Raw genomic sequence first — 25,085 nt, forward strand, 5'->3', positions numbered from 1 at the left:
TAAGCACCAGCAATTTGTTCTGTCAGTGTGTACTGTGTATGCATGTCTTTTTGCAGGTGTTGCACACAGGAAATAACACACACACACACACACACACACTGCTCCTTCCTGTGCCTGAACAGATCATATCTCTACGTCTGCTCTCTACTAGGCATCATCTACTTAATTTTAGACATGAATTCAGTGAACTGTGCATTTCTTGGTCTGTAGTTCAACCTGGCTCAGTTTGATAAAGTCCTGGCATGGTTTCTCCCAGCGGCTGATCACTCACTTCCCTCTGATGGGGATTTGAGAGACACACTTTGGCATTTCCTCTCGTGTTGCAACTGTTAGGCAACAAACCGAAAGAGCTCAGGAGAACAGAAAGCAAGATAAGGCTGAGAAACCCTTATATATGACATGTGTGTGTGTTCATCTAAACCTTCTTAAACATATGACCCCCTAATTTTAAAATGAATTTGCATCCTTTTTCAATAGAGAAAAGAAATTGCATATTGGTGCAACAAAATAAGTTTTTATTATTCGCACTATTTAATCGTACTAATTGGCATTAACCTGAACTGAGACCCCTAAATGGGTTTCTCGATTAAACTTCAGTCTCCCTGAACGTGCACCTGTTAAACACAGACTAATCTTCATACGTGAATATGCGTGAGCGGTGGGCAGAAGCAGCGAATGACAGCAGAGCCTGAGGATCTGACTGTTATGCCTCTTCCGGTGTGGTTGAGGAACACGTGGTTGGCAGCGAGGTTAAATACAAGCTCTTCTCCTCTTTTAGGCCCATTTCTACTTGGGCTGGAGAGGAAGACGCTAACACAGCACTGGAGAAGAACTGGAGAAGAACTGGGCAAATATATCAGTACTGGGCTCGATCCACAGGTGCGGATGTAACCCAGCTAGAGAAGTGTGGATGGGTAATGTATGCCTATGGTTATAATAGTACGATTTTTCCTTTTTTTTAAAAAATTTTTGTGTCTTTATTACTGTATCACATGATGTGTAACTTTATGTGTTAATCTTCTGCATTCATATTTTCACATTTTTCACTTTAACGTTGGGTCATGTTGGATTATCCATTGACGCATGTACAAAATCTGTTCGATAATAGTCAAATTATTTTTAAGAATTGTTTCTGTTAAGCTAAAATGTTAAAAGTCCACCATTTTTGGAATGCAACAAATAGTGTTGTAGTTTAATACTGATTAATAACTAATCATGTTGAATTATTTAAAAAAAATGTTTCCTTTTCTGTTTCTGTTCATCTAAAATGTTAAAAGTCCACAACGTGCATTTTTTTCAATCATTGCAGTTTCTTTTTTTAATACTAATGAGCATTTTAACTGAAAACGTCTTCGTTTGAAGGAAAAAGCTTACTCATGATGATCAAAATGGCTGCCATGTGATGAAAAGGGAAGACGTTGGTTTTGTGACGCATTGGGCATTTCTAACATTTTTATTTCACTCCACCCGTTTTCAAAAGTTGATGTAATTGTGTATAGACTTTAATGCAATTCAACGAAATGTCTGTTGTGGTATATTTGTTGTAAGTTTGAACATTGTGCACCAAATCATTTGGTTCAGTGAATTGCGAAAACTGTTTGATTGTGCATGTCTAAAGCCGGTGTAAAGTTTGGGCGGGGTTCACATGTTGTGCACAAGTGGAAATGTGTGTGTGTGTCTGTGTGTGTGTGAAGGAGGAGCTTGAGATCGCAAGCGTTTCTCCAGAGGAGACGTGGACACCTGGACACTGGGATGTACAGTGCAGTCATCCATAAAGTAGAAAGCACTACTAAACCCCTCGCCACAGTGTAGTGTTTCCTACTTTATGGATGAGTGTACTGTTGGCTGCTGGGAAACTTCACGGCGCTCGACGCAGAACGACGGGAAAGAGAAAAGAGGAAGTCGCTTTGTTTCGTAAAGCCGCACACGTCTCATAGTGTCAAAACACGTCCACGTGAGGCGGTGGTGCGCTTACAGAAACTAAAGCCAGCTTTCTCTGCTAAATCATCAAAAACACGTGTCTTCTGAAATGCAATGTGATGTTTTAAAACTTCAATAAAACAGAAAGAAATAAAACTTGGTTTCGTCTCTCATCATTCACGACACAAACTCATTTTATGTGAAAATATACTTTATTTCTGTAAAAAGTCCATATTGCAACAAGTCATTCAAGTAAATCACTACGACGTCCCTCACAAAGCATGATGCCCGTGTGACTATCCAAAAACATTGTTTCGGCATGCACAAAAAATACTTTACCAAAAAGAAGCATTATTTACAGGTGAGTTTCCACACACACACACACACACACACACACACAAAAAAACGCATTAGAAAAATGTACAAAAAACATCCACCTTCTGCAACAGACACAAGAATAGAGTTTCTTTCTCAATGTATGAAAATATCATACCTCAAATCACAAAAATACACTGACCTCAACACCGCACTGCAGAAAAAAAAAGATTTTCTTCCTGTTTCGTGTTCCAGTGCAAATAAACACACTTAAATCAAGATGCATGTACTTGTGAATGACTTGAAAAATGCTTGAAACAAGAACAAATATACATATAAACAAACAATGGGGTCAGAAAAATTAGTTACATTTTTTCTGCCCTTACTGGTCGGTTAACTTTCACTGAACTTAATATCTTCAGTTTCGCTTCTCGAGTAATTGCATCGTGATTTGAGAATGTTTGGATACTCGTACTGGACACAATACTGAGGGAGAACATCAGTTTCGCAAAACACACAAACGCAAGGTACGTGCAACTACTACGACACATAAATAGAATAAATAAGGCCGAGTATAGATGGAAAACCATCATGCATGCAGTCATTACAAACACAGCTGTAGTAAACTTGAAGTTAAGACTAAGCAAGGTCTTATAAGGCTAGTTTTATTATGGCCTAGGATACGCCTACTTGCAGTAGCAACGATTACGGTCAGATCTGTGCGTTCCTCGTGGGAATCACAGCATGCGTCTGGATTATAGTGCAGCGAGGGGAGCGTTTGGATCCAGGGATCACTACCCAGAACATAATGCAAAATAAGCTCGTTTAATGCATTAGAATAATTCAGTGCAATCAAAGTAGCATGAAGGAATGCTAAAAACAATGCTTTCTGCCTACACTGCAAAAAAAAACAACGGATTTTTGTTTTCCAAGCAAAGCAAAATGACTGGTTTTCCAAAGAATGTGTGAAAGTTTAAATATCTGCCAATGTAGTGAGAAAAATACGCTTAATTCAATCATCCTCACACATTTTTTCAGAAAACAGGACTAAAGTCATTTAGCTACTCCAGTAAATGTCTTGAGTTAACAATGTTTATTTATTTTTTTGCAGTGTATTCGGTAGGAGTTTTGAGAATGTCTGAAACCTTCACCTACTTCCTGTCTGTGAGGTCGTTTCGGCCCTAGCTCCGCCCCTCTAAACGGCTGGCGCTCTGTGATTGGTTGTTAGTCGCTGTAGTTTTTTGGCAAGAAGATCAACCGTGTGTTCTGGACAGTCTCGCCTAAGATGAGCACGAGCTGACTTAAGACGCAAAACTGATGAGCAAACCTGAGAAATCATTTGACATGAGCCCTGTAAGACCAAAAAACACATGCTAGCATTTCACACTAACTTTACCAGGGAGTTACATGTTGCAATATGAAGTCAAGAGAGCGTGTGTGTGTGTGTGTGTGTGTGTGTGTATGTGTGGTGTTATGCTCACATGCTGTGACTTTACAACACTCCTAAAACGGAGGAAAAGAAAAGAGGATCAAAACAATTACATAGAGAAAAAGTTCAGACAGAGCTCATGCAGAAAGAAGCCGATGTCTCACACACACACACACACACACACACACAACGATGTACGTTTATACCGTATCAGACATAAGTGAATGAATTATTACTGTTATTAGAGTTCCATGACGGTGAGTTTGAGAAAAGGCGAAGCTGAACTAAAACACAGAGTTCATTATGATCAATAAAACCTGTACAGAACCAGACGCTCGATATTGCGTTCACAGACGGATCGAAATAATGTGCTTCAAAAGGACATTTCAGCATGCAAATTATTTTTATGCAAATTATTTTTCATAGTTTGAGCCAATGAAAGTTTTAAATTCGAACACAATGAAATTCTCATCGATTACTCTCAATGAAAAAAGCACACAAGTGTGTAGAATTATAATAAAATGCTATTCTCAGTAGAATAATAATAATAATAATGTGAAACTGCAGAAAATATGGATTGAACTGTAACTGGGATGCACTATCAAACATAGGAGAAGCTTTCAGCCTCGTCTGTGATCATTCATATTCTCTCCAGTAAAAATAACTGGAATAATATGCAAAGATTTGAGTTTTGAGTCGAATCACTCACTGGTTTGTCTCAACGCCACATCTTCTAGTCTTGAGCGCTAAACATGATCAACGTGAACGGATAAAGGGACACAGTTCTGCAGTCTTGGACCCTACTTGTAGTGCAAAAGATTTCTGTAGTGACTTTTATTTTGTCACTCCCCGTTTTACTTTCCAGAATTCTCCTCGTAAGTGTGCTTTGCCTTCCAGTGGATGATGCTTGATTGTTATTTCATGTCTAGATGCTGTTATTAAAGTTAGCATGAGCTCTATTCACAGCTTTGGTGAAACTCCTATTGCGATTATTTGCTTTGCAAAAAGAAGAAACAGTCCGACACACGAAAGCGCTGGTACATTTGCGTCATTATGGCAAAAAGTCAGAGAATGAGAACGATTCTCCTATTGTTCAGTCACACACACACACACACACACACACACACACACGAGGAAAAGTGCAATCTGCAGATCCGTCCCGCTCACAGCCTGATGCGCTACTCCTTCTTGCTGGAGCCCAGCTTTCTGAAGAGCTTTCTGCCCTTGGAGAAGAAACCTTTCTTCTTTTTCTCGGGCAGAGAGGCGTCGGGGAACGGAGGAGAGCAGCTCAGGGCCGGCTTCGGGTCAGGGGTCGCATCAGGGGTCGCGTCAGGGGTCGGTTCTGGCTGAGAGGAGCTCACGGGATCGAGATGCTCAGAAGATTCTGTCTGGCTCACCTGGCAGACGCAAGACAAAACAGAATTACATAAGAGTAAAATGTATATATATATTTTAATCAAATAAATAATAAATAAATAAAAAAATAGAAAAAAAATTATAATAAATGAAATAAAAAAAATATGTTTTAAATGTATGTATGATGAAAATTTGAATGTTATATATATATATATATATATATATATATATATATATATATAAACAAATGTAATTAAAGAAAATAAAATAAATAAAAGGACATAAAATTATAATAATAATAAAATAAATATAAAAAATAAAAAAAGAGCTGAGAGAGAGTTAACTTTCTACTAATTACATGAGAGTTGTATAAAATAAATAAAATTAAATAAATATAAAATAAATAAAAAATAAAATAAAATGAATAAATAAAATTTGTTTTAGATGTATGATGAAAATGTGAAAAATGTAATAATTTTTTTTATTTTATATATATATACATTTAATTAAATAAATAAAAGGACATCAAATTAAAATAATAATAATAATAGAATAAATATAAAAACAACAAAAAAAGAGCTGAGAGAGAGTTAACTTTCTACTAATTACATGAGAGTTGTATAAAAAAAATAAAAAAAATAAATAAATAAAATGTGTTTTAAATATATGTATGATGAAAAAGTGAAACCTTTTTCTGGTGGGATCTTATTAAACATGTCTTTAAGAGAGCTCACTGTGTAAAACTGTCGCCTACATGAGATATTGTGGGAATCCAAAGTAGCAACAGAAAAACACAGTGCCAGATCTGACAGATATCTGACATGATCTTAAAAAAACAAGCTCATGACGAGAAGAGAGAGAAACCATGACATGAAGAGACAATACATGAACATGAAATACTCATTTAAGTTTAAAGGGCTAGTACAGCTAAAACATTACAAATATCATCATTTTTCAGCCACTTTCTTCTGTAGAACACAAAAGCCATTTTGAAGAATGTTGGGGTTCATATCAGGGTTATTATCGTTATATTACGGAATCATTTTTGTTAACTAAAAATAAAGCTATAATAAAATATTAAATAAATAGAAGGAAAAACTAAATTAGAAATGTTGCTAACTGGAAATCAATCAAAACTAAACTAAAACTGAACAAAAACTAATACTGAAATAAAAATAAATCAACCCTAAATGGTAAAAAAAATAAAAAAGTATAAAAAAGACAAAAGCAAGACAAAAAAATTAAAACACCTATTCAACATTTGATTTATTGCTATAATAGTATATAAATAATACTAAAACACACATTATTGGACCCCACTGACTGACAGAATTGTTTTGTGGATGATATAACACTGTAAAATTGTATATAATTATGTAAAAATGAAGAAAGTTTAGTACAATGTGCAGTTTTTTCTAAATGCAAAATCTGAGATTCTACAAAACTGGATCTATAAAACATTATAATATGATTTAGTGTCTTTTTCTGAGCTCGACAGCTTAGAAACACTCTGTTAAACTTCTCCGTTTGTGCTCCACAGAAGAAAGTCACTAAAAGAGATGATGTGTGATTTCACACATACCCATTATAACCTTTGGTATCATTCATCAGTGTTCACAGTGTGAAGTTTAGAGTCACTATATTTAAGGAAAGGAGACACTAGAGAGGGTTTCAGATCTACGAAAGACTTACGGTCACTGTTTAAAGTGAACACCTCTCCTGTGCTTCTGAAAACCATGCAAAAATAAAAACAAACACAAAGAGATAAAACACACATAAGACGACATGCAGAACAAAAGACAGCTGGAGAAACTAATGCTGTTAATTACGCTGTGATGGACAGAACAGAATGGAAGAGACGTGCAATGACTGACGGTAGTGCATGCAGTGAACACACACCTGTGAATCTCTACGGCTCTCGGTCACGCCGTCCTCTTCCGGCTCAGGAAATGCTTGCAGGAAGTTGGAAGGAACGAGGCCTTTGTGTCCGTTGAGATCGCCCTGAAAACATCAACAAAAACCCATCATGCACTGCTGCACATCAATCATACTTGATCCTAACACAATATTTATACACTATTTATGACGCAGCCCTGCATCTTGAAAAAAAAAAAAAAAAAAAAAGAATTATTAAAAAAAAAAAAAAAAAATTATATATATATATATATATATATATATATATATAAATAAAATAATAATAAAATAAATAGAAAGAAAAACTTAAATAAAACATTTAATTAAAATAATAAATAAAATAGAATAATAAAATAAAATAAAAAAGAATACAATTAATAGAAAGAAAAATAAAATTTAAATAAATAATAAAAAAATTTAATTTTAAATAAATAAACAAAAAATAAATAAAAAATAAATATGTTTTAAATATTTGTGTGATGAAAATGTGAAAACTTTTTCTGGTGGGATCTTATTAAACATGTCCTTAAGAGAGCTTACTATGTAAAATTGTCACCTACATGATTGAAAAAAAATATCCTCCAAAATAGGGCCTAATATGGGCAAATTCGATTATGCTGAGTTCAAAAATATCAATACTTTCCATGACGTACGTTTATTTTCTTCACAAAATGAATGAAGAATGAAGGCGCTTCAAAAGACATATATCCGCTTTATAATAACAAAAGCAGTCGATATCCCCTTTCACACATCAGCATTACTGTAAGATTACCAGAACACAACCCTTCCAGTCAATTCACAAATGTGTTGTTCATACAAGTCTTTTTACCCGTAAGACATTATTCACACATCAGTACCAAAATATCAGTAAACTGTGTGATGTCAATCATCAGAAATGAGCTTTAAATGCTGAGCTGTTTTCTTCATCCACATGGATGAGCAGAAGTGCTTCGGTTTCATTTTAGTTACAACTGTCTTTCCTTCTGAGTAACAGGCGTAAGGGGATGATCACACTGAACACAGTTGTGCTCTTAAAAACAACATTACTAACACTGCAATTGCTTCAGTACCCAATAACTGCAGCGCCACAGCCACCAGACACTCAGCATTTTCACTGGCCACAATTTAGACCATAAACCACAGGGAAAAACTGCCATATAGATATTTTTAACATCATCATAATTTGGCAGCAGGTTCATTAAGCTGCTGTCACTTTAAGACCTGACGCACTGATCCAATATACTGTTACACATGCGTTTTCTTTCTCAACTGTTTACATTCACTTAAAACATAACTGACTGTATTTATGTGAACACTCACCAAGAACGGCATTTTGTAATCATTTTGTGTGTATTTGACGGTGTAAGTGCAATAAGCAGCGAAAAAGATCTCAGTTTAGTTCTGAGAGACAGCTTTATGTTCGTGCACTTTGGGTGTTTGAGCACAAAATCTGTAGGAATGAGTCAAATCATGCACAATACGCACAATCCCACGCCGAAAATCAAGCCTTGTAACAGCATCAATATTCATCCGGAGTAGGGATGCTCATATTGACCGTTTAACCGTTAACCGAAAGTAAAAATTTTGACCGATTAATACTATCAGTTAAACGGTTTAAAACGTTTTTTTTTTTAAGCTTCTTTTTTATTTTTTTGCTGCATGGTTTAAAAATAAAATACTATATAGCTTATATTTATTAACTCACGGAGCGCGTAGACACGCGCAACCACACACGTTTCTAGCGAGACGTTACCTGTGTATTCCCGGGACATCGATCCGTCCCATAGGAGAGGGTGTTTTCAGCCGCGGGTCTAATGGCGTGTTCACACCAAACGCGAATTTAATTATTTGCGCGAGTAGATTACATACAAAGTCAATGCAAAGACGCGAATGACGCGAATTGGGCGACGCGTTTGCCGCAAAAGCTCGATAATGGCCTCAATCGCGTCTTCCACGCAAGACAAGTTGATAAATTTCAACTCGAGCAGAAAATTTGCGTGAAGAGGTGAAATTCACCGAGTTGAGTGCGCCTCTGGATGGTGATGTGAACCGACACGTCGTCGTTTGGCTTTCCTCCGTATTTGGGACTTCCACAACAAGTAGGCCTACAGAGCAGCAATATCATTTATTTCAGACATGACGGAAAAATTATGGCAGAAAGAAATTGTGTTGTTGTTGATGATGATGACACACTCCTTTGCGCGGTATATTTTTATTCGCGAGTGACGCGAAAAACAAGAAAAACATCCCGCGAGTAATCTAGAGCGAGTAAATAACGCGATGCGAATATACACTTCGCGTTTGACTGTCAACAGGCTGCGCTCCAGACTGACCCCACATCACGTTGATTGATATGTTGCTTTTTTAAAATAAAAATTAGACAAGGTGTTGAGGTAGGGCTGCTATTTTTATTTAACGAAAAATCTTAGTCTAAAGGAAAAAAAATATCCGGTTTTTGAAAGCTTTGTTCAAACGGATTCAGTGTTTTCTTTCTGTCATCTTAATTTGTTAATTATTTAAGTTTAAAAAATATATTTAGTGTAGGCCTATTTTGTTTTTTATTTGTATTATTTTGTTCTGTTTTTCTCTCACTGTCAGAAATGCTGCAGGTGCGTGAAAATTTAAACTGAATCCAGGTTCTGTTGTTGATCTGGTCTGTATGCTGCTGTTTGCACTTTGAACGTTAAAATAAACCCTTTAAAAAAAAAAACTATTTTTATTTTTATAAAAACTATACAGATACGCGTCATTTTTATTTGAAATCTTATCAGTTAACGGTTAATAATCGATTAAAGAGTGCCGGTTGTCGGTCGGGAAAATTAATCGAAATGAGCATCCCTAATCCGGAGCAAATGAAATGAGTGAGTGAGTGGAGGCGGGTTTGTGTGTCTCTCGCTGTCGGAGAGATGAGAGAGAGAGAAAGAGCAGCTGATATCGTGGATCTATTCCGGGAAATGAGTATTGAAAGCGTTTCAGTATCGATATGTGTTGAAAAATCTATATTTTTGTTTTAAAAGACTACAATTGAAAAATATATTATATATAATTCAACCCGCCAAAGTGGCTAGTAGGGGTGACAGTGTTACTGCTGAAATACACATGCTTTTGACAGGTGTTAATGTCAAGCCCTGGTTCACACACAGCATTTAAAGGGATATTTCGCCGCTGGAAAGATGAATGTGTATTTAAATTGGGTCATTTATGTAGTAGAAATGTGAAATTATTTTAGAAGTTGGTGCCTTCTAGACTGAGAAAAGCCAGAAAATGTATTTTTGGCTCATGTGGATGAAAGACTACAACTCCCAGAATGCACTTGCTTCGCTGCCCTACGAGGACACTCCCAAGCCACGCCTACCGGTTACAGAGGGCAGTATCGGGAGAAATGATACAGCTAGGCAGCTAGTCGACTCGAAACTGAAAAGACGGCGTTTTATCGTGAGATCCCCCTATGGGCGGGTTGAAGACATGCGGAACGAGCTCCTCCTACTGGCTGGAGTCTCTCGCCTCTGGACAGAAAAGCCTCAGATGATGATAAATGACGATTTTTGCGTCATCTGAGGTTTTTTACCAGACACACAATACAGAAATCTCTCGTCTCAGGGGGACATGAGGGAGGGAAGACATCACGGTTTTCTCCAGAGCTATATATATATAAATGAACTAAACAAAAATGAACCATCACTGAACTTACTTAAGCTGGACTGTGACGCTATTTTCTTCTAGAAACAAACTTTGTTGCATTATTTTCCTGTCATCTCTGTAAAGCTGCTTTGAAACACTCTGTATTGTAAAAAGCGCTATATAAATAAAGGTGACTTAACTTGACAGCATCATACCGGTTATTTAACTAGTAATATTATAACTTCCCTTACTGGTAAATTGCCAGCACCAAGTATTTTTGAAAAGGTCCTGTTCTCCAGAGATGGAAACCAGAGTCTTCGATTTGGACTTGAGTCGCACTTAAGTCGCAAAAAACAAAAAAACAAAACGACTTGACTTGGACTCGTGAACAAGTGACTCGAGACTTGACTTGGACTTGAAGACAGAGACTTGAGAAAAACACAAGTTATTTTGGTATGGCATTCCCGATTACGTTCTCTCTTTATCTACCCCACATGACCGGAAGAAACACTACATTTTACTATTCATTCTTTATTCATTCATTCACTCCCTATCAATATGTGCCACAGCAAACACACTAAGCCTATTAGCGGAGCACTGTGTTTTTAAAACGCCATGAGCGGTTTTTTTTTTCACGCTGAAGCGCTCGCCATTTTTTACCGATCGCTGAGAGTTGAAGAATGTTCAACTTTGGGTAAAACGCAGCGCTCATCACTGTCACTTTCCCAACCGTCCAATCACAGTGGAGGAGGGGCGGGACTAATACCACACTGACCAACCGCCACATTCTGCTTGTACAACATTAGCAGATGACGATAACAAGCATAATAACGTAATAATACAATTTAAAACAAGAGCCAGAGAAAATACGTTACATTGTATCGACATTTTAATATAGAATCAACACAGAAACAAAATATGAGTGAAATGAGATACTAGTAACACTTTCGCGGATATTCCGTATCATAACAAGCAAAGCGTCTCAACTGAAAAAAAAAAAAAAATGCAGCGCTGCCAAAACTCTCTCAAGTGCCCATAGCTAGCCGTTTTCAGCTGGCTAAAAACGCTTTGGTGGACACACGGCCTAAGTGCTGCACGAATCCAACATAGGCCTACTGTTACACACAAATAACTTCTCAACTGTTTATGTTCACTTAAAACATCCTATTCTATTAATTAAAAAGAAATCCTTCTCTGGTATCTCCAATGTGCCCTGTCTGCTCTGTTGTCTGCTTTCTTTCAGTTAATAGACATGCAGATGCAACATCACTTATAGTCAACACAATGTCTAAAGGGGAACATCGAAATAAAGTGTAACCAGCTATTTTTCACAAAATGTGTTGCTGTTTGGATGCAGTAAAACATCTGATCATGTTTGCATTTTTTTTGTGTCACTGGCCATTATTCTAACCTTGAAATCAGGCCACACATGTGAAAATAAGGTCATACATGCAAAAACAGGCCAAGGAATTGAACAGATAACCGTAAGCTGGCTCAGAGGAAGATAAAGTCTTTGTTGCAGTTTTTCTGGTGATTAAGGGATAATACAAGACTTCTTCACCTTACAAATAGTAGTCGAAAGCAAAAATGCTCATATTTTGAGAGTAAGGCACTATTTTTGGAATCAGCACCCCAAAATTAGCAAGAAACAAGTATTGGATTTCGTTCAGCAAATGTGATGCAGGGCAATGCTATGGATATACTTAAAAGAAGAAACTCACATAGTAGAAGCCATCATCGTCCATGTCACCGAGCACATAGATGACGTCGCCCGCACTGAAGATCAGCTCAGCCTGGAGTTGTTGAGACGAGATTAAACGTTAGACTCACACAGTCAGCGCAGACTCTTTTTACTAATATTATAAATAGTAATGACATCACCTCTATGTCTGCATTCGGGGAACTCTCTCTCGGGTCGTAATCAAAGATGGCCACCATCCTGCGGGGTCTCGAGCTTCCCATCGGGGCGGCTGAGCGGCTCAAGTCTGCAAGTCAATCAAACCACATCTCAATGAGCGTTTGCAAGTCAATCAAACCACATCTCAATGAGCGTTTGCAAAGATCGGGAGATTGAGCAGGACCCTCTTTGATTCACTTCTGGGAAATACAGCCCAAGTCAATAAGTGAATCAATCACAGTGGTCTCTGGCGAACTTGTATGTTTATGTGCATTAAATGTTATTTTTCAGATATATTCTTACAGTTTATGCTATTTTTTGGGGGGCATTATTGAAATAGTAACTTCGGTTTTATTATTAATAGCCATATTTGCTCGAATTGAGAATTTCAATGAACTGATTTAATTGAAATATTAGTTACATTGTAATTGCACGGGTAGAAAAATCTGCCCAAATGGCCCATTATTTAAAAAGTGCATTTCTGATAATGCCATAAACTTTTAACTGATATGAAAACTTCGCGATTAATCGCATCCAAAATAGAAGTTTGTGTTTACATAATATATGTGTGTGTACCGTGTATAATCATTTTGTATATATAAATACGCACACATGCATGTATACATTTAAGAAATATTTGCATGCATATAATGTATGTATATTTATACATAATTTATATTATATATAAATATAAATATTTTATATATAAATAACACATTTTTCTTAAATATATACATGCATGTGTGTGTATTTATATAATTATACACAGTACACACACACATGTATTATGTAAACACAAACTTCTATTTTGGATGCGATTCATCTTTGCCCAGCACTAATAAATATATTTCTGGCTTTGCAAAACTTCTGATATCTACTGCTTGATAAAAAGACAGAACAGAAGAAAAAGGCACTTATGACAGAAAACACATGCAGGTCAACAAAAATCACCCATGATGCAAAGATGCACAACTGTCAAACGAGAGACTGAAAGATAATTAGTGGTTAGAACAGAGATGAGGACACGTCTTCATGGTAAAAGCATGCAGCGCTGCATCATCCGAGAGCACGTTAATATGCAATTAAACTGTCACACACATGCGGCTGGAAAACATCCGAGGAGGAAAACATGACGAGAGAGAGAAACAGGACGGGACTGAGGATTTCAAACCTTGACTGGAGGAGTCTATAGCAGACGTGTCCTCCCACACCGCAGAAGACTCCACTGGAGAAGGACAGAAGTGAGGGAGGGGGGAAGGGTTAGACACCATCTGATTGGCTGCCTGACCTTGATTGACACTTGGAATTATGGGGAACATGACTAATCAAACTAAACAAAACCAAATAAAATGATTGAGCTTATGAGTGCAGCATTCATGAGCCACAAACACACACACACACACACACACACACACACACACACACACACACACACACACACACACACACACACACACACACACACACACACACACACACACACACACACACACACACACACTTCAGTGAGAGATGGTGAGCTGACCAAAGGGGGTTGAGAGTCCAAGCATTAGAAAGTACAAGTTTAAAGGAATTATCCCTGGTGCAATACAAGTTAAGTTTGAAAACATTGATGGTATTATGTCAATTACCACAAAAAATAATAGTTATATTTTATATTATATATGATCATTTTGTTTATAATATGCATTGTTATTATGTGGGTTTTTTTTAGCTTCTTTTTTTTCTATAAAAAGACAGCATTTGTAAAAAAAAATGTCAATTACCACAACACATATTTTATTATATATTATTAATTTATATATTGTTATTATTTTATATTTTCAATTTGCAGCTTGATTTTTTTTAAACAAAAATGTCAATTACGACAAATATTTTTTATATTATTATTATTATTATTATTATTATATTTTACTTTCTTTTTTTGCATAATTTTTCTACAAAAAGAATGTCAATTGACTTTTTTTTTATACATTTTATTATTATAATATTTTTAAGCTTATTTTTTCAACAAAAAAAAAAAAGAAGAAGAAAAATAGCAGGTCCAATTAATGCATTTATAATGGAATGCCATATTGGTTAATATTGTTTTTCTCTGTCTGAAAGGCCTTGTTATTGCATTTTGACGCATTGTTTTCATTACAATAACATGCATTGAATCATGCAGAGTAAAACCAGGAATATTTATTTGGAATATTTATTTAAATAACTAAAAGGTTAGTTTTGATTTCATGCAGACTGTGGTTGAAAAATAAAACACTAAGAATATCTAATGCTCGTATCCCCCTTTGGTCAGAGTTCCTGATGCAGAAGCAGAAAGCTGGGAATTCAGCAAACCAAACGCAGGTGAAATCTGGGAGGAGGTGAAGGAGGAGACACGAGCGCTGACACACACCTTTCTTGGAGCGTCTAGGTTTCGGCGGTGCAGCGGTGCGGCGTGGAAGCGGTGCATGTAAGCGGGCGTCTTTATGAAATTTAAACAGGATACGAGGGAAAAAAAGACAAGTAGGCAGACAAGAATGAATGAGAAGCCAAAGGAAAAGCAAAACCAGAACCAAGCTGAAAATGAGAGAGTAAAGGCTTACTTCACCCAAAAATGAAAGAATCTGTCATCTTTTATTCGCCCTCATGTCGTTCTGAACACGCGAGTCTTTCGTTCATCTTCGAAAAATGTCCCTCCATCGCAACTACCACTTTGACTCTTCAAAAAGTCCATGAAGAGATCGAAAAAAATAATCCATATGAATTGAGCGGTTTAGTCCAAATTTTCTGAAGAGACTTCGATCACTTTATATGATGAAAAGATTGAATTTAGGCTTTTATTCACATGTAGACATTGATCAGCGAACATAAACAGAACCTCAACCAACCAGTTTGACGCGTGAGAACAAACCTCTTGTGGAGGCTCGAACGTTCTGCGTAACACCAGAATGAACCTCATTGGTTCTTGAAGCTCAAACATTCTGCGTAACACGAGAATGAACCTCATTGGTTATTGAAGCTCAAATGTTCTGCGTAACACCAGAATGAACCTCATTGGTTATTGAAGCTCAAACGTTCTGCGTAACACGAGAATGAACCTCATTGGTTATTGAAGCTCAAACGTGCTGCGTAACACCAGAATGAACCTCATTGGTTATTGAAGCTCAAACGTTCTGCGTAACACGAGAATGAACCTCATTGGTTCTTGAAGCTCAAACGTTCTGCGTAACACGAGAATGAACCTCATTGGTTATTGAAGCTCAAACGTTCTGCGTAACACGAGAATGAACCTCATTAGTTATTGAAGCTCAAACGTGCTGCGTAACACCAGAATGAGCCTCATTGGTTATTGAAGCTCAAACGTTCTGCGTAACACGAGAATGAACTTCATTGGTTATTGAAGCTCAAACGTGCTGCGTAACACCAGAATGAACCTCATTGGTTATTGAAGCTCAAACGTGCTGCGTAACATGAGAATGAACCTCATTGGTTCTTGAAGCTCAAACGTTCTGCGTAACACCAGAATGAACCTCATTGGTTATTGAAGCTCAAACGTTCTGCGTAACACCAGAATGAACCTCATTGGTTATTGAAGCTCAAACGTTCTGCGTAACACCAGAATGACCCTCATTGGTTCTTGAAGCTCAAACGTTCTGCGTAACACGAGAATGAACCTCATTGGTTATTGAAGCTCAAACGTTCTGCGTAACACGAGAATGAACCTCATTGGTTATTGAAGCTCAAACGTTCTGCGTAACACGAGAATGAACCTCATTGGTTATTGAAGCTCAAACGTTCTGCGTAACACGAGAATGAACCTCATTGGTTATTGAAGCTCAAACGTTCTGCGTAACACGAGAATGAACCTCATTGGTTATTGAAGCTCAAACGTTCTGCGTAACACGAGAATGAACCTCATTGGTTATTGAAGCTCAAACGTTCTGCGTAACACCAGAATGAACCTCATTGGTTCTTGAAGCTCAAACGTTCTGCGTAACACGAGAATGAACCTCATTGGTTATTGAAGCTCAAACGTTCTGCGTAACACGAGAATGAACCTCATTGGTTATTGAAGCTCAAACGTTCTGCGTAACACGAGAATGAACCTCATTGGTTATTGAAGCTCAAACGTTCTGCGTAACACGAGAATGAACCTCATTGGTTATTGAAGCTCAAACGTTCTGCGTAACACGAGAATGAACCTCATTGGTTATTGAAGCTCAAACGTTCTGCGTAACACGAGAATGAACCTCATTGGTTATTGAAGCTCAAACGTTCTGCGTAACACGAGAATGAACCTCATTGGTTATTGAAGCTCAAACGTTCTGCGTAACACGAGAATGAACCTCATTGGTTATTGAAGCTCAAACGTTCTGCGTAACACGAGAATGAACCTCATTGGTTATTGAAGCTCAAACGTTCTGCGTAACACGAGAATGAACCTCATTGGTTATTGAAGCTCAAATGTTCTGCGTAACACCAGAATGAACCTCATTGGTTATTGAAGCTCAAACGTTCTGCGTAACACCAGAATGAGCCTCATTGGTTCTTGAAGCTCAAACATTCTGCGTAACACGAGAATGAACCTCATTGGTTATTGAAGCTCAAACGTTCTGCGTAACACGAGAATGAACCTCATTGGTTATTGAAGCTCAAACGTTCTGCGTAACACGAGAATGAACCTCATTGGTTATTGAAGCTCAAACGTGCTGCGTAACACCAGAATGAACCTCATTGGTTATTGAAGCTCAAACGTTCTGCGTAACACGAGAATGAACCTCATTGGTTATTGAAGCTCAAACGTTCTGCGTAACATGAGAATGAACCTCATTGGTTCTTGAAGCTCAAACGTTCTGCGTAACACCAGAATGAACCTCATTGGTTATTGAAGCTCAAACGTTCTGCGTAACACCAGAATGAACCTCATTGGTTATTGAAGCTCAAACGTTCTGCGTAACACCAGAATGAGCCTCATTGGTTCTTGAAGCTCAAACATTCTGCGTAACACGAGAATGAACCTCATTGGTTATTGAAGCTCAAACGTTCTGCGTAACACGAGAATGAACCTCATTGGTTATTGAAGCTCAAACGTTCTGCGTAACACGAGAATGAACCTCATTGGTTATTGAAGCTCAAACGTTCTGCGTAACACCAGAATGAACCTCATTGGTTATTGAAGCTCAAACGTTCTGCGTAACACCAGAATGAACCTCATTGGTTATTGAAGCTCAAACGTGCTGCGTAACACCAGAATGAACCTCATTGGTTCTTGAAGCTCGAACGTTCTGCGTAACACCAGAATGAACCTCATTGGCTCTTGAAGCTCAAATGTTCTGCGTAACACCAGAATGAACCTCATTGGCTCTTGAAGCTCAAACGTTCTGCGTAACACCAGAATGAACCTCATTGGCTCTTGAAGCTCAAACGTTCTGCGTAACACCAGAATGAACCTCATTGGCTCTTGAAGCTCAAACGTTCTGCGTAACACCAGAATGAACCTCATTGGTTCTTGAAGCTCAAACGTTCTGTGTAACACGAGAATGGCCCTCATTGGCTCTTGAAGTTCAAACGTTCTGCGTAACACCAGAATGAATCTCATTGGTTCTTGAAGCTCAAACGTTCTGCGTAACACCAGAATGAACCTCATTGGCTCTTGAAGCTCAAACGTTCTGCGTAACACCAGAATGAACCTCATTGGCTCTTGAAGCTCAAACGTTCTGCGTAACACCAGAATGAACCTCATTGGCTCTTGAAGCTCAAACGTTCTGCGTAACACCAGAATGAACCTCATTGGCTCTTGAAGCTCAAACGTTCTGCGTAACACCAGAATGAACCTCATTGGCTCTTGAAGCTCAAACGTTCTGCGTAACACGAGAATGAACCTCATTGGTTCTTGAAGCTCAAATGTTCTGCGTAACACGAGAATGAACCTCATTGGTTCTTGAAGCTCAAATGTTCTGCGTAACACCAGAATGAACCTCATTGGTTCTTGAAGCTCGAACGTTCTGCGTAACACCAGAATGAACCTCATTGGCTCTTGAAGCTCAAATGTTCTGCGTAACACCAGAATGAACCTCATTGGCTCTTGAAGCTCAAACGTTCTGCGTAACACGAGAATGAACCTCATTGGCTCTTGAAGCTCAAACGTTCTGCGCAACACGAGAATGAACCTCATTGGTTCTTGAAGCTCAAACGTTCTGCGTAACACGAGAATGGCCCTCATTGGCTCTTGAAGTTCAAACGTTCTGCGTAACACCAGAATGAATCTCATTGGTTCTTGAAGCTCAAACGTTCTGCGTAACACCAGAATGAACCTCATTGGCTCTTGAAGCTCAAACGTTCTGCGTAACACGAGAATGAACCTCATTGGTTCTTGAAGCTCAAATGTTCTGCGTAACACGAGAATAAACCTCATTGGTTCTTGAAGCTCAAATGTTCTGCGTAACACCAGAATGAACCTCATTGGTTCTTGAAGCTCGAACGTTCTGCGTAACACCAGAATGAACCTCATTGGCTCTTGAAGCTCAAACGTTCTGCGTAACACGAGAATGAACCTCATTGGTTCTTGAAGCTCAAACGTTCTGCGTAACACAAGAATGGCCCTCATTGGCTCTTGAAGTTCAAACGTTCTGCGTAACACCAGAATGAATCTCATTGGCTCTTGAAGCTCAAACGTTCTGCGTAACACCAGAATGAACCTCATTGGCTCTTGAAGCTCAAACGTTCTGCGTAACACGAGAATGAACCTCATTGGTTCTTGAAGCTCAAATGTTCTGCGTAACACGAGAATGAACCTCATTGGTTCTTGAAGCTCAAATGTTCTGCGTAACACCAGAATGAACCTCATTGGTTCTTGAAGCTCGAACGTTCTGCGTAACACCAGAATGAACCTCATTGGCTCTTGAAGCTCAAATGTTCTGCGTAACACCAGAATGAACCTCATTGGCTCTTGAAGCTCAAACGTTCTGCGTAACACGAGAATGAACCTCATTGGTTCTTGAAGCTCAAACGTTCTGCGTAACACGAGAATGGCCCTCATTGGCTCTTGAAGTTCAAACGTTCTGCGTAACACCAGAATGAACCTCATTGGCTCTTGAAGCTCAAACGTTGAGGGTGAGTAAATGATGACAGAATTTTCATTTTTGAGTGAACTATCTCTTTAAACAACAGAATAAGCATTAGCTTCAGCAATGATCCACCACAGTGAGAAAGAAAGGGCTGAACCGGAACTGTAGCAAAGTATTCTGGCAGACACAATCCACGTTGTTGCTCTTTGAACTGCTCATACAGTGACCACAAAAACACACACATTACAATGACAGTACTTTGGCACTTTTGTAAAAATGGCAAAGCTTTGTGATCTGAAATGAAACTGACACTGAAACATGAACCAAATAAAATTAAGAACAGATTGAGATAAAGTGAGGAGTATTCGGCTGATCATGTGACATCAACACGGTGGCCACTTTTTCATGTACATTTTTTACATCATTTTTAAAAAGTACAATTCATTCCTTCATGTGCAACTATTTAAGGCAAGACACTACAGGTGAATAGAGTAAAAATGTTTAACTATTAGATATCACCATATTTCTCCAAGTTGATTAATGACAGAACATTACAATTGTTTTGTTTTATAAGATTTCTGAAATGTGTAAATATGCAAATGATGCATTATCTAATTAAATATGCATGCATTTGCATACATTTCCAGAACATTGGATAAAGTCAGGTTCAGAATTCTTGTTTCATTTTGTTTACATATTAGAGTTAAAGGTTATTAAAGAGTGGATTTTGGATTTCTCTTTTTATCACTCCATAAATCGGAAAATGCTTTAGTGAGGATTGAAGTGGAAAAAAAACCCTCATCCTTTAAAGACAACCCTTTGAAACCCTACAGACTCAAATAGATAAAGTGCAATAAAACAAACACTTAAATGTGTATTTTATTTTGGATGTTTTCTTTCCACTAATCACAAAATTGACCAGTGCATGAAAAAACATGGTTTTACCTGTAGCGTCTTGCCTTAAATGAGAGAAAAAATACTGCATGCACCCTTATGAAGTACATAAAAGTAGCACTTTTCCACTGCTAACACTTTAAGAACTTAAGTTACAAACCCAAGTTCCTCAAAGTTGTTAGCTTGAAACCTATTTTAAAGCTTGTGTCTAAAAATGTAATTCTAGCTATGCTAAAATGTCCCCTGTAGCTGGATTGTGGCTTTTTCTTTGGACGATAAGTTAAGAGATTTATTTTTATTTTAGAACCATGCTCAAAATATGACCTTCAATAAATGTCAGTCAGACTACAGCTCTGCTCCAAAACCTAGTCAGTTGTCTACCTAGACAGCACTTTAAGATCCCGTCGTGAAGACAGAAGCAGAATCTAGAGTGCTTTTTAATGCTTACAACTGATTTCAAGAGAGTTTGAAGTTAGCATATGCTCAGTAATCAAATAAGCTCATTGAACACACAAATATTGGGTGAAATAGTCAATTTTTTTTATGATATAAACATGTTTAATGAATACGTTTCAATAGTGTATTAAAACAAATAAGTATTTAATAAAAGGGGGCAAATAATTGTTCCCAACGTGTTTTGGAGAAAAACATTTATTTCATAACGTGACTTTCCCCCCACTTTCAATTGTTTTACTTCAATGAAAGGTAAGATTTTTGCACAAATTTTTTTGATAAAATATCAAAAGGATTAACAATGCAGATTAATTTTTTTACAGCCATCATTGATCATATTTACCAAGGGGGCAAATAATTCTGACCAGCACTGTATGTATCAATTTCCTATCTAAGTATAAAAGTATCTATTTCAAAAGTATCATTTCAAACAGTTCAAGCCTTTGTACCTGTGATGCCTTCAATGCTGTCTAGGTAAGCCGCTCACTGGAGTACAAAGCTATCATGAAAGAACAGTTTGCTGGGCTCAAATCTGACTGGTAACATGATATGTTGGAGTGAAAACACAGATCGAGGTGTAGATGTACGAGTCTGACACATGCAATGATAAACACACCTATCTTTTCCATAGATGCCTCTGTGGTGAGGAAGCCCTGCATCAGGAGCTGGTCTCTGGTCTCCTCATCATCAACCTGGATCTCTGAAACCATATTACATGGGACAAAGCCACGACGACCACCCGACTCGCCTCGGTAGAAACCATCTGCATCTTTGTCCCCATAAACCTGAAGAGAAAAAACACTGCAATGAACTTTGAACGAGGAGAGATTTGGAGCGATTCTCTATAGAGGAATTGTCTCTGATCTCCAAACTCATCAGGAAAAAAGTATTGAATAAAAGGGTGCCATTACTTGTGGCCAATGTGTATTAGAGAAAAACATATTTCATAATGAGATTTCCCCCTAGTATTTTCATTGTTTTACGTCAATGGAAGGTTAGAATTTGTGAGCTTTTCAATTAAAAGGTCAATAGGATTAACAATGCAGATTTAGTTTCACAGTTTTCTTTGTTCATATTTACCAAGGGTGCCAATAATTGTGGCAAATGTGTATGAAAGGTTAGAATTTGTGAGGATTAACGATGCAGACTTATTGCAAGGGTGTTTATTAATGCAAGGGTGCCAATAACTCTGAGCAGGACTGTATGTCACAGTAGGAAAGAAAAGACTATCGCAACTTATGCTTCATGCCGTCTTTAAGCTAGTATGGTCTACTATTAAAGACTAATACATGTGTGAAAATCACAAAATGAAATGCAACTAAGTCAAACCTTGATAATCTGTCCCTCTTTAAAGGGAAGTTCCTCTTCAACAGCATCAGGATTGGGTGACATGACTGCAGGTTCATATGGGAAGAGGGCAACAAAGATTCTGACCTCATTTTCTCCACATGGTCTGGGATCTGCAACACCAAAGAGTACACACAAACACACCTGTAACATTTATATGCAGCAAACACATTGGTGGTTGATCTGGATATCATGCATCATAATTTTTTTTGGGAAGCTTTGCAAAGTTTCGTTATAACATTACAATAAAACAAATTCTTTTAGACAATTTTCCCATTTTCCTTGATGCATTCCAAACATTAAAGCCAGTGAACTAATGTGTGCGTTGTCTCCCCCGCCTGAAAGAAAGAATGGTGCGGCCCAGGCGTGTCCTTAAGTGAGGTAATCATACTAAAACCTCCTGATCCTAAGCCGCCATGAGCCGCTAGAGAAACGTGCGCACATGAGTGACACAGAGTGAGAGCGACAGGAAGAGAGAAAGACACACCAATGTCTATTCAGATACCAACAAACTTTATGATTTTTAATAAAGTTCTTACGGAACAGATTAAAACTACATGGCTGGTCAAAAGTTGGGAGTAATTGAGTTTTTGTAATGTTTTTGAAAGATTTTCCTTAGGCTCACCAAGGCAAAACAGTACAATTCAGAAATATTAATACAGAACTGTTTTCTACATTTTTTAAAATTATTAATGCAATTTATTCCCGTGACTACAAAGCTGAATTTTCAGCATCATTACTCCAATCTTCAGTGTAACATTATCCTTCAGAAATCATTTGAATATGCTCCATCATTATTGGTGCTCAATTTGTAATAAGGTTCTTACTGATATTGATAAGCAGCTCAGATTCAATTGTGCCAATTGATCGATTACTGCATGAATTGATTCAACTGTAGGAGACTGTAGATAAAAATGTATTAATTTAAGTCACCCAAGTGTCTACTAAATAAATAAATGAAAATGCAAACTGTAAATAAATGTAAAGCAAACACAAATGCCCCCACCCAAAACCACCTGTCCTATATATTGGACATGTATGCAAAATAAAACTGCTGTTCTGTACTTTGGAGTCTGACAGGCGGACTCAAGGTCAAGAGGTCGAGGGTCAGCACCCTGAATTCATCAGGATCGTATTCCAGTTTCTGGATGAGTTGGAAGGGGGCGGGGTAAGGAATACAGTGTAAAACAGAGATGCATGATCAGTGGTGGTAATGGGTGTCTGTCGTGTTCGTGTTAAGCTCCAGCAGTGAGATGTGCTCATCTCATTAGTGAGGATCAAGACCATCTGTAGCAACAATCAAGGGCAGGGCAAAGAAAGGAGGTCATTCCACAACCTCTGTGAGTCACATTTGAGGGCAAATATCCAGAAAAAATGTGCTACCTTTGGGAAAACCTCCTTTTGGGGATGTTGTCAAAGGAAACACAGATTCAAAAATGTTGTCAAATATAGTGCAATGGTGTATATTAGTTGTCCACTTCAAAATCTCTATGCTACTATGGTCACTAGACATGGCTCGACTCTCCACCAATGCAAATTTGTGGGTTTTAAATAAAATTAAATGTGCATCTGATCACATAGAAAGCATTCCTCAACAAGCGAGTTCCAAGGCAATTTATGTGCCTAGGTTTAGGTTTAATCAAATCAATAACCCTACGAATGAGCAATAAATCAGTCTCAGAAAACAATACTTATTAGGAACAAAAGTCGTCCCAATTTAGAGTGGGCTGACACACATGTGGGTGTGGCTGAAAGTACATTTGGAGAAGAAGGGCAGTCTAAAGTTGGGTGGGTTGGGAAGAGTCTGAGATGGATGTGATCTAAACGAGAGCTGTATGCAGTACACAGTGGTCAGGTATTATCCCGGAAGCTATTTTCATAGTTGTCAATTCCTCCTGTGTCATGACAAGCTGTCTAGAGTTAATCTGCTTCTATAGTGAGAGAGAGGGAAGTGAGAGAGTCTCACCTCTATGCAGTCTAATTTCAGAGCGTGCTGATTTTTGAGTGACATCGCACCACGTTGCACCTGGATCTTCTCTTCCAGCTGCCTCCTAATGTAAGAGAAACAAACAGTTAGATGATGACAATGGTGGGAAACAGTCACTGACGAACATCACAGTGGGATGACAGCACCATCACACAAACTGCATGTAATACCACATATGAACACTAGGGGCTCCAGACTAGAACAATCACTTGTGAGCCACTTGCTGCTAATAAAGCATTTTGGGGCCACGTTATATTTTTTACTTGGCAAATAACAGTCCATAATATATGAATTGCCAAGCTTGCATTTGGAACATTTGCAGTAGTCCGTGTTCCAGTGTGAAGTTTACTTAGCTTACTACCTGCTAACCACAAGATCTGAAACATTGTCTACAAAACTATTCTAGCTTCAAGCTATCTAGCTATTTACAACTGACTGCGATTGCATTGGCCAAGTATTTGTTTCTGTGTTTGTGCACCTTTCTAGAGTATTTAAAGAAGCCACATAATTTCACAATATGAAGTGTGTCTATGAATATTTGGTGTCTATGCCTAATGGCAAATACTGTAGATTGATGCAATTGATGCAAACGTTTTTGTTGAATCAGCAATTAGCCTGGAGCCCTGAAACACACGCACACTCACACTGACACGTAAAAACTATTGTTTAAGCAACATTTGATTCCAGATAAAAAGCAGAAGCACTTAAGGTTGTTCTCCATAACAACACAGAGGAATTATAAGAACAACATGGAGATCCCTTTTGCAGGTACAACATACAGTTTCACACAGCACATCTGTATTGTCCAGTCTCTGCTTTAACCGCTTAAGCATTCTCTGGACAACCTTGACAACATGTGGGGCAAGAAGCATCCCATTAATATCAAGGAAAGGAGATGCACTA

General features: G+C 37.9%; 1 protein-coding gene and 1 long non-coding RNA gene across 3 annotated transcripts in view; one reads left to right on the top strand and one right to left on the bottom strand.

The window, feature by feature from the left end:
* Positions 1-945: 945 nt before the first annotated feature.
* The window catches only part of tspoap1 (TSPO associated protein 1), a 136,436-nt gene continuing 112,296 nt past the window's right edge, over positions 946-25,085 (bottom strand). For both annotated transcript variants that reach the window (XM_084413863.1, XM_084413864.1), the window contains 9 exons: positions 24,162-24,246; positions 22,178-22,308; positions 21,465-21,633; positions 14,848-14,916; positions 13,624-13,677; positions 12,437-12,540; positions 12,277-12,348; positions 6,920-7,021; positions 946-5,061 (listed from right to left, as the gene is read on the bottom strand). In XM_084413863.1, coding sequence (XP_084269989.1) covers positions 4,843-5,061; positions 6,920-7,021; positions 12,277-12,348; positions 12,437-12,540; positions 13,624-13,677; positions 14,848-14,916; positions 21,465-21,633; positions 22,178-22,308; positions 24,162-24,246 — 1,005 coding nt within the window. In that variant the 3' untranslated portion in view covers positions 946-4,842. The remainder of the gene's footprint in view (positions 5,062-6,919; positions 7,022-12,276; positions 12,349-12,436; positions 12,541-13,623; positions 13,678-14,847; positions 14,917-21,464; positions 21,634-22,177; positions 22,309-24,161; positions 24,247-25,085) is intronic.
* On the top strand, positions 2,715-21,612 carry LOC311293521. Its single transcript, XR_014627938.1, has 3 exons — positions 2,715-2,762; positions 14,749-14,904; positions 21,480-21,612. It is a non-coding gene; the product is annotated as an uncharacterized lncRNA (long non-coding RNA).

The sequence above is a fragment of the Rutilus rutilus genome, assembly GCF_951802725.1.
Source record: "Rutilus rutilus genome assembly, chromosome: 7".
Lineage (NCBI taxonomy): Eukaryota > Metazoa > Chordata > Actinopteri > Cypriniformes > Leuciscidae > Rutilus > Rutilus rutilus.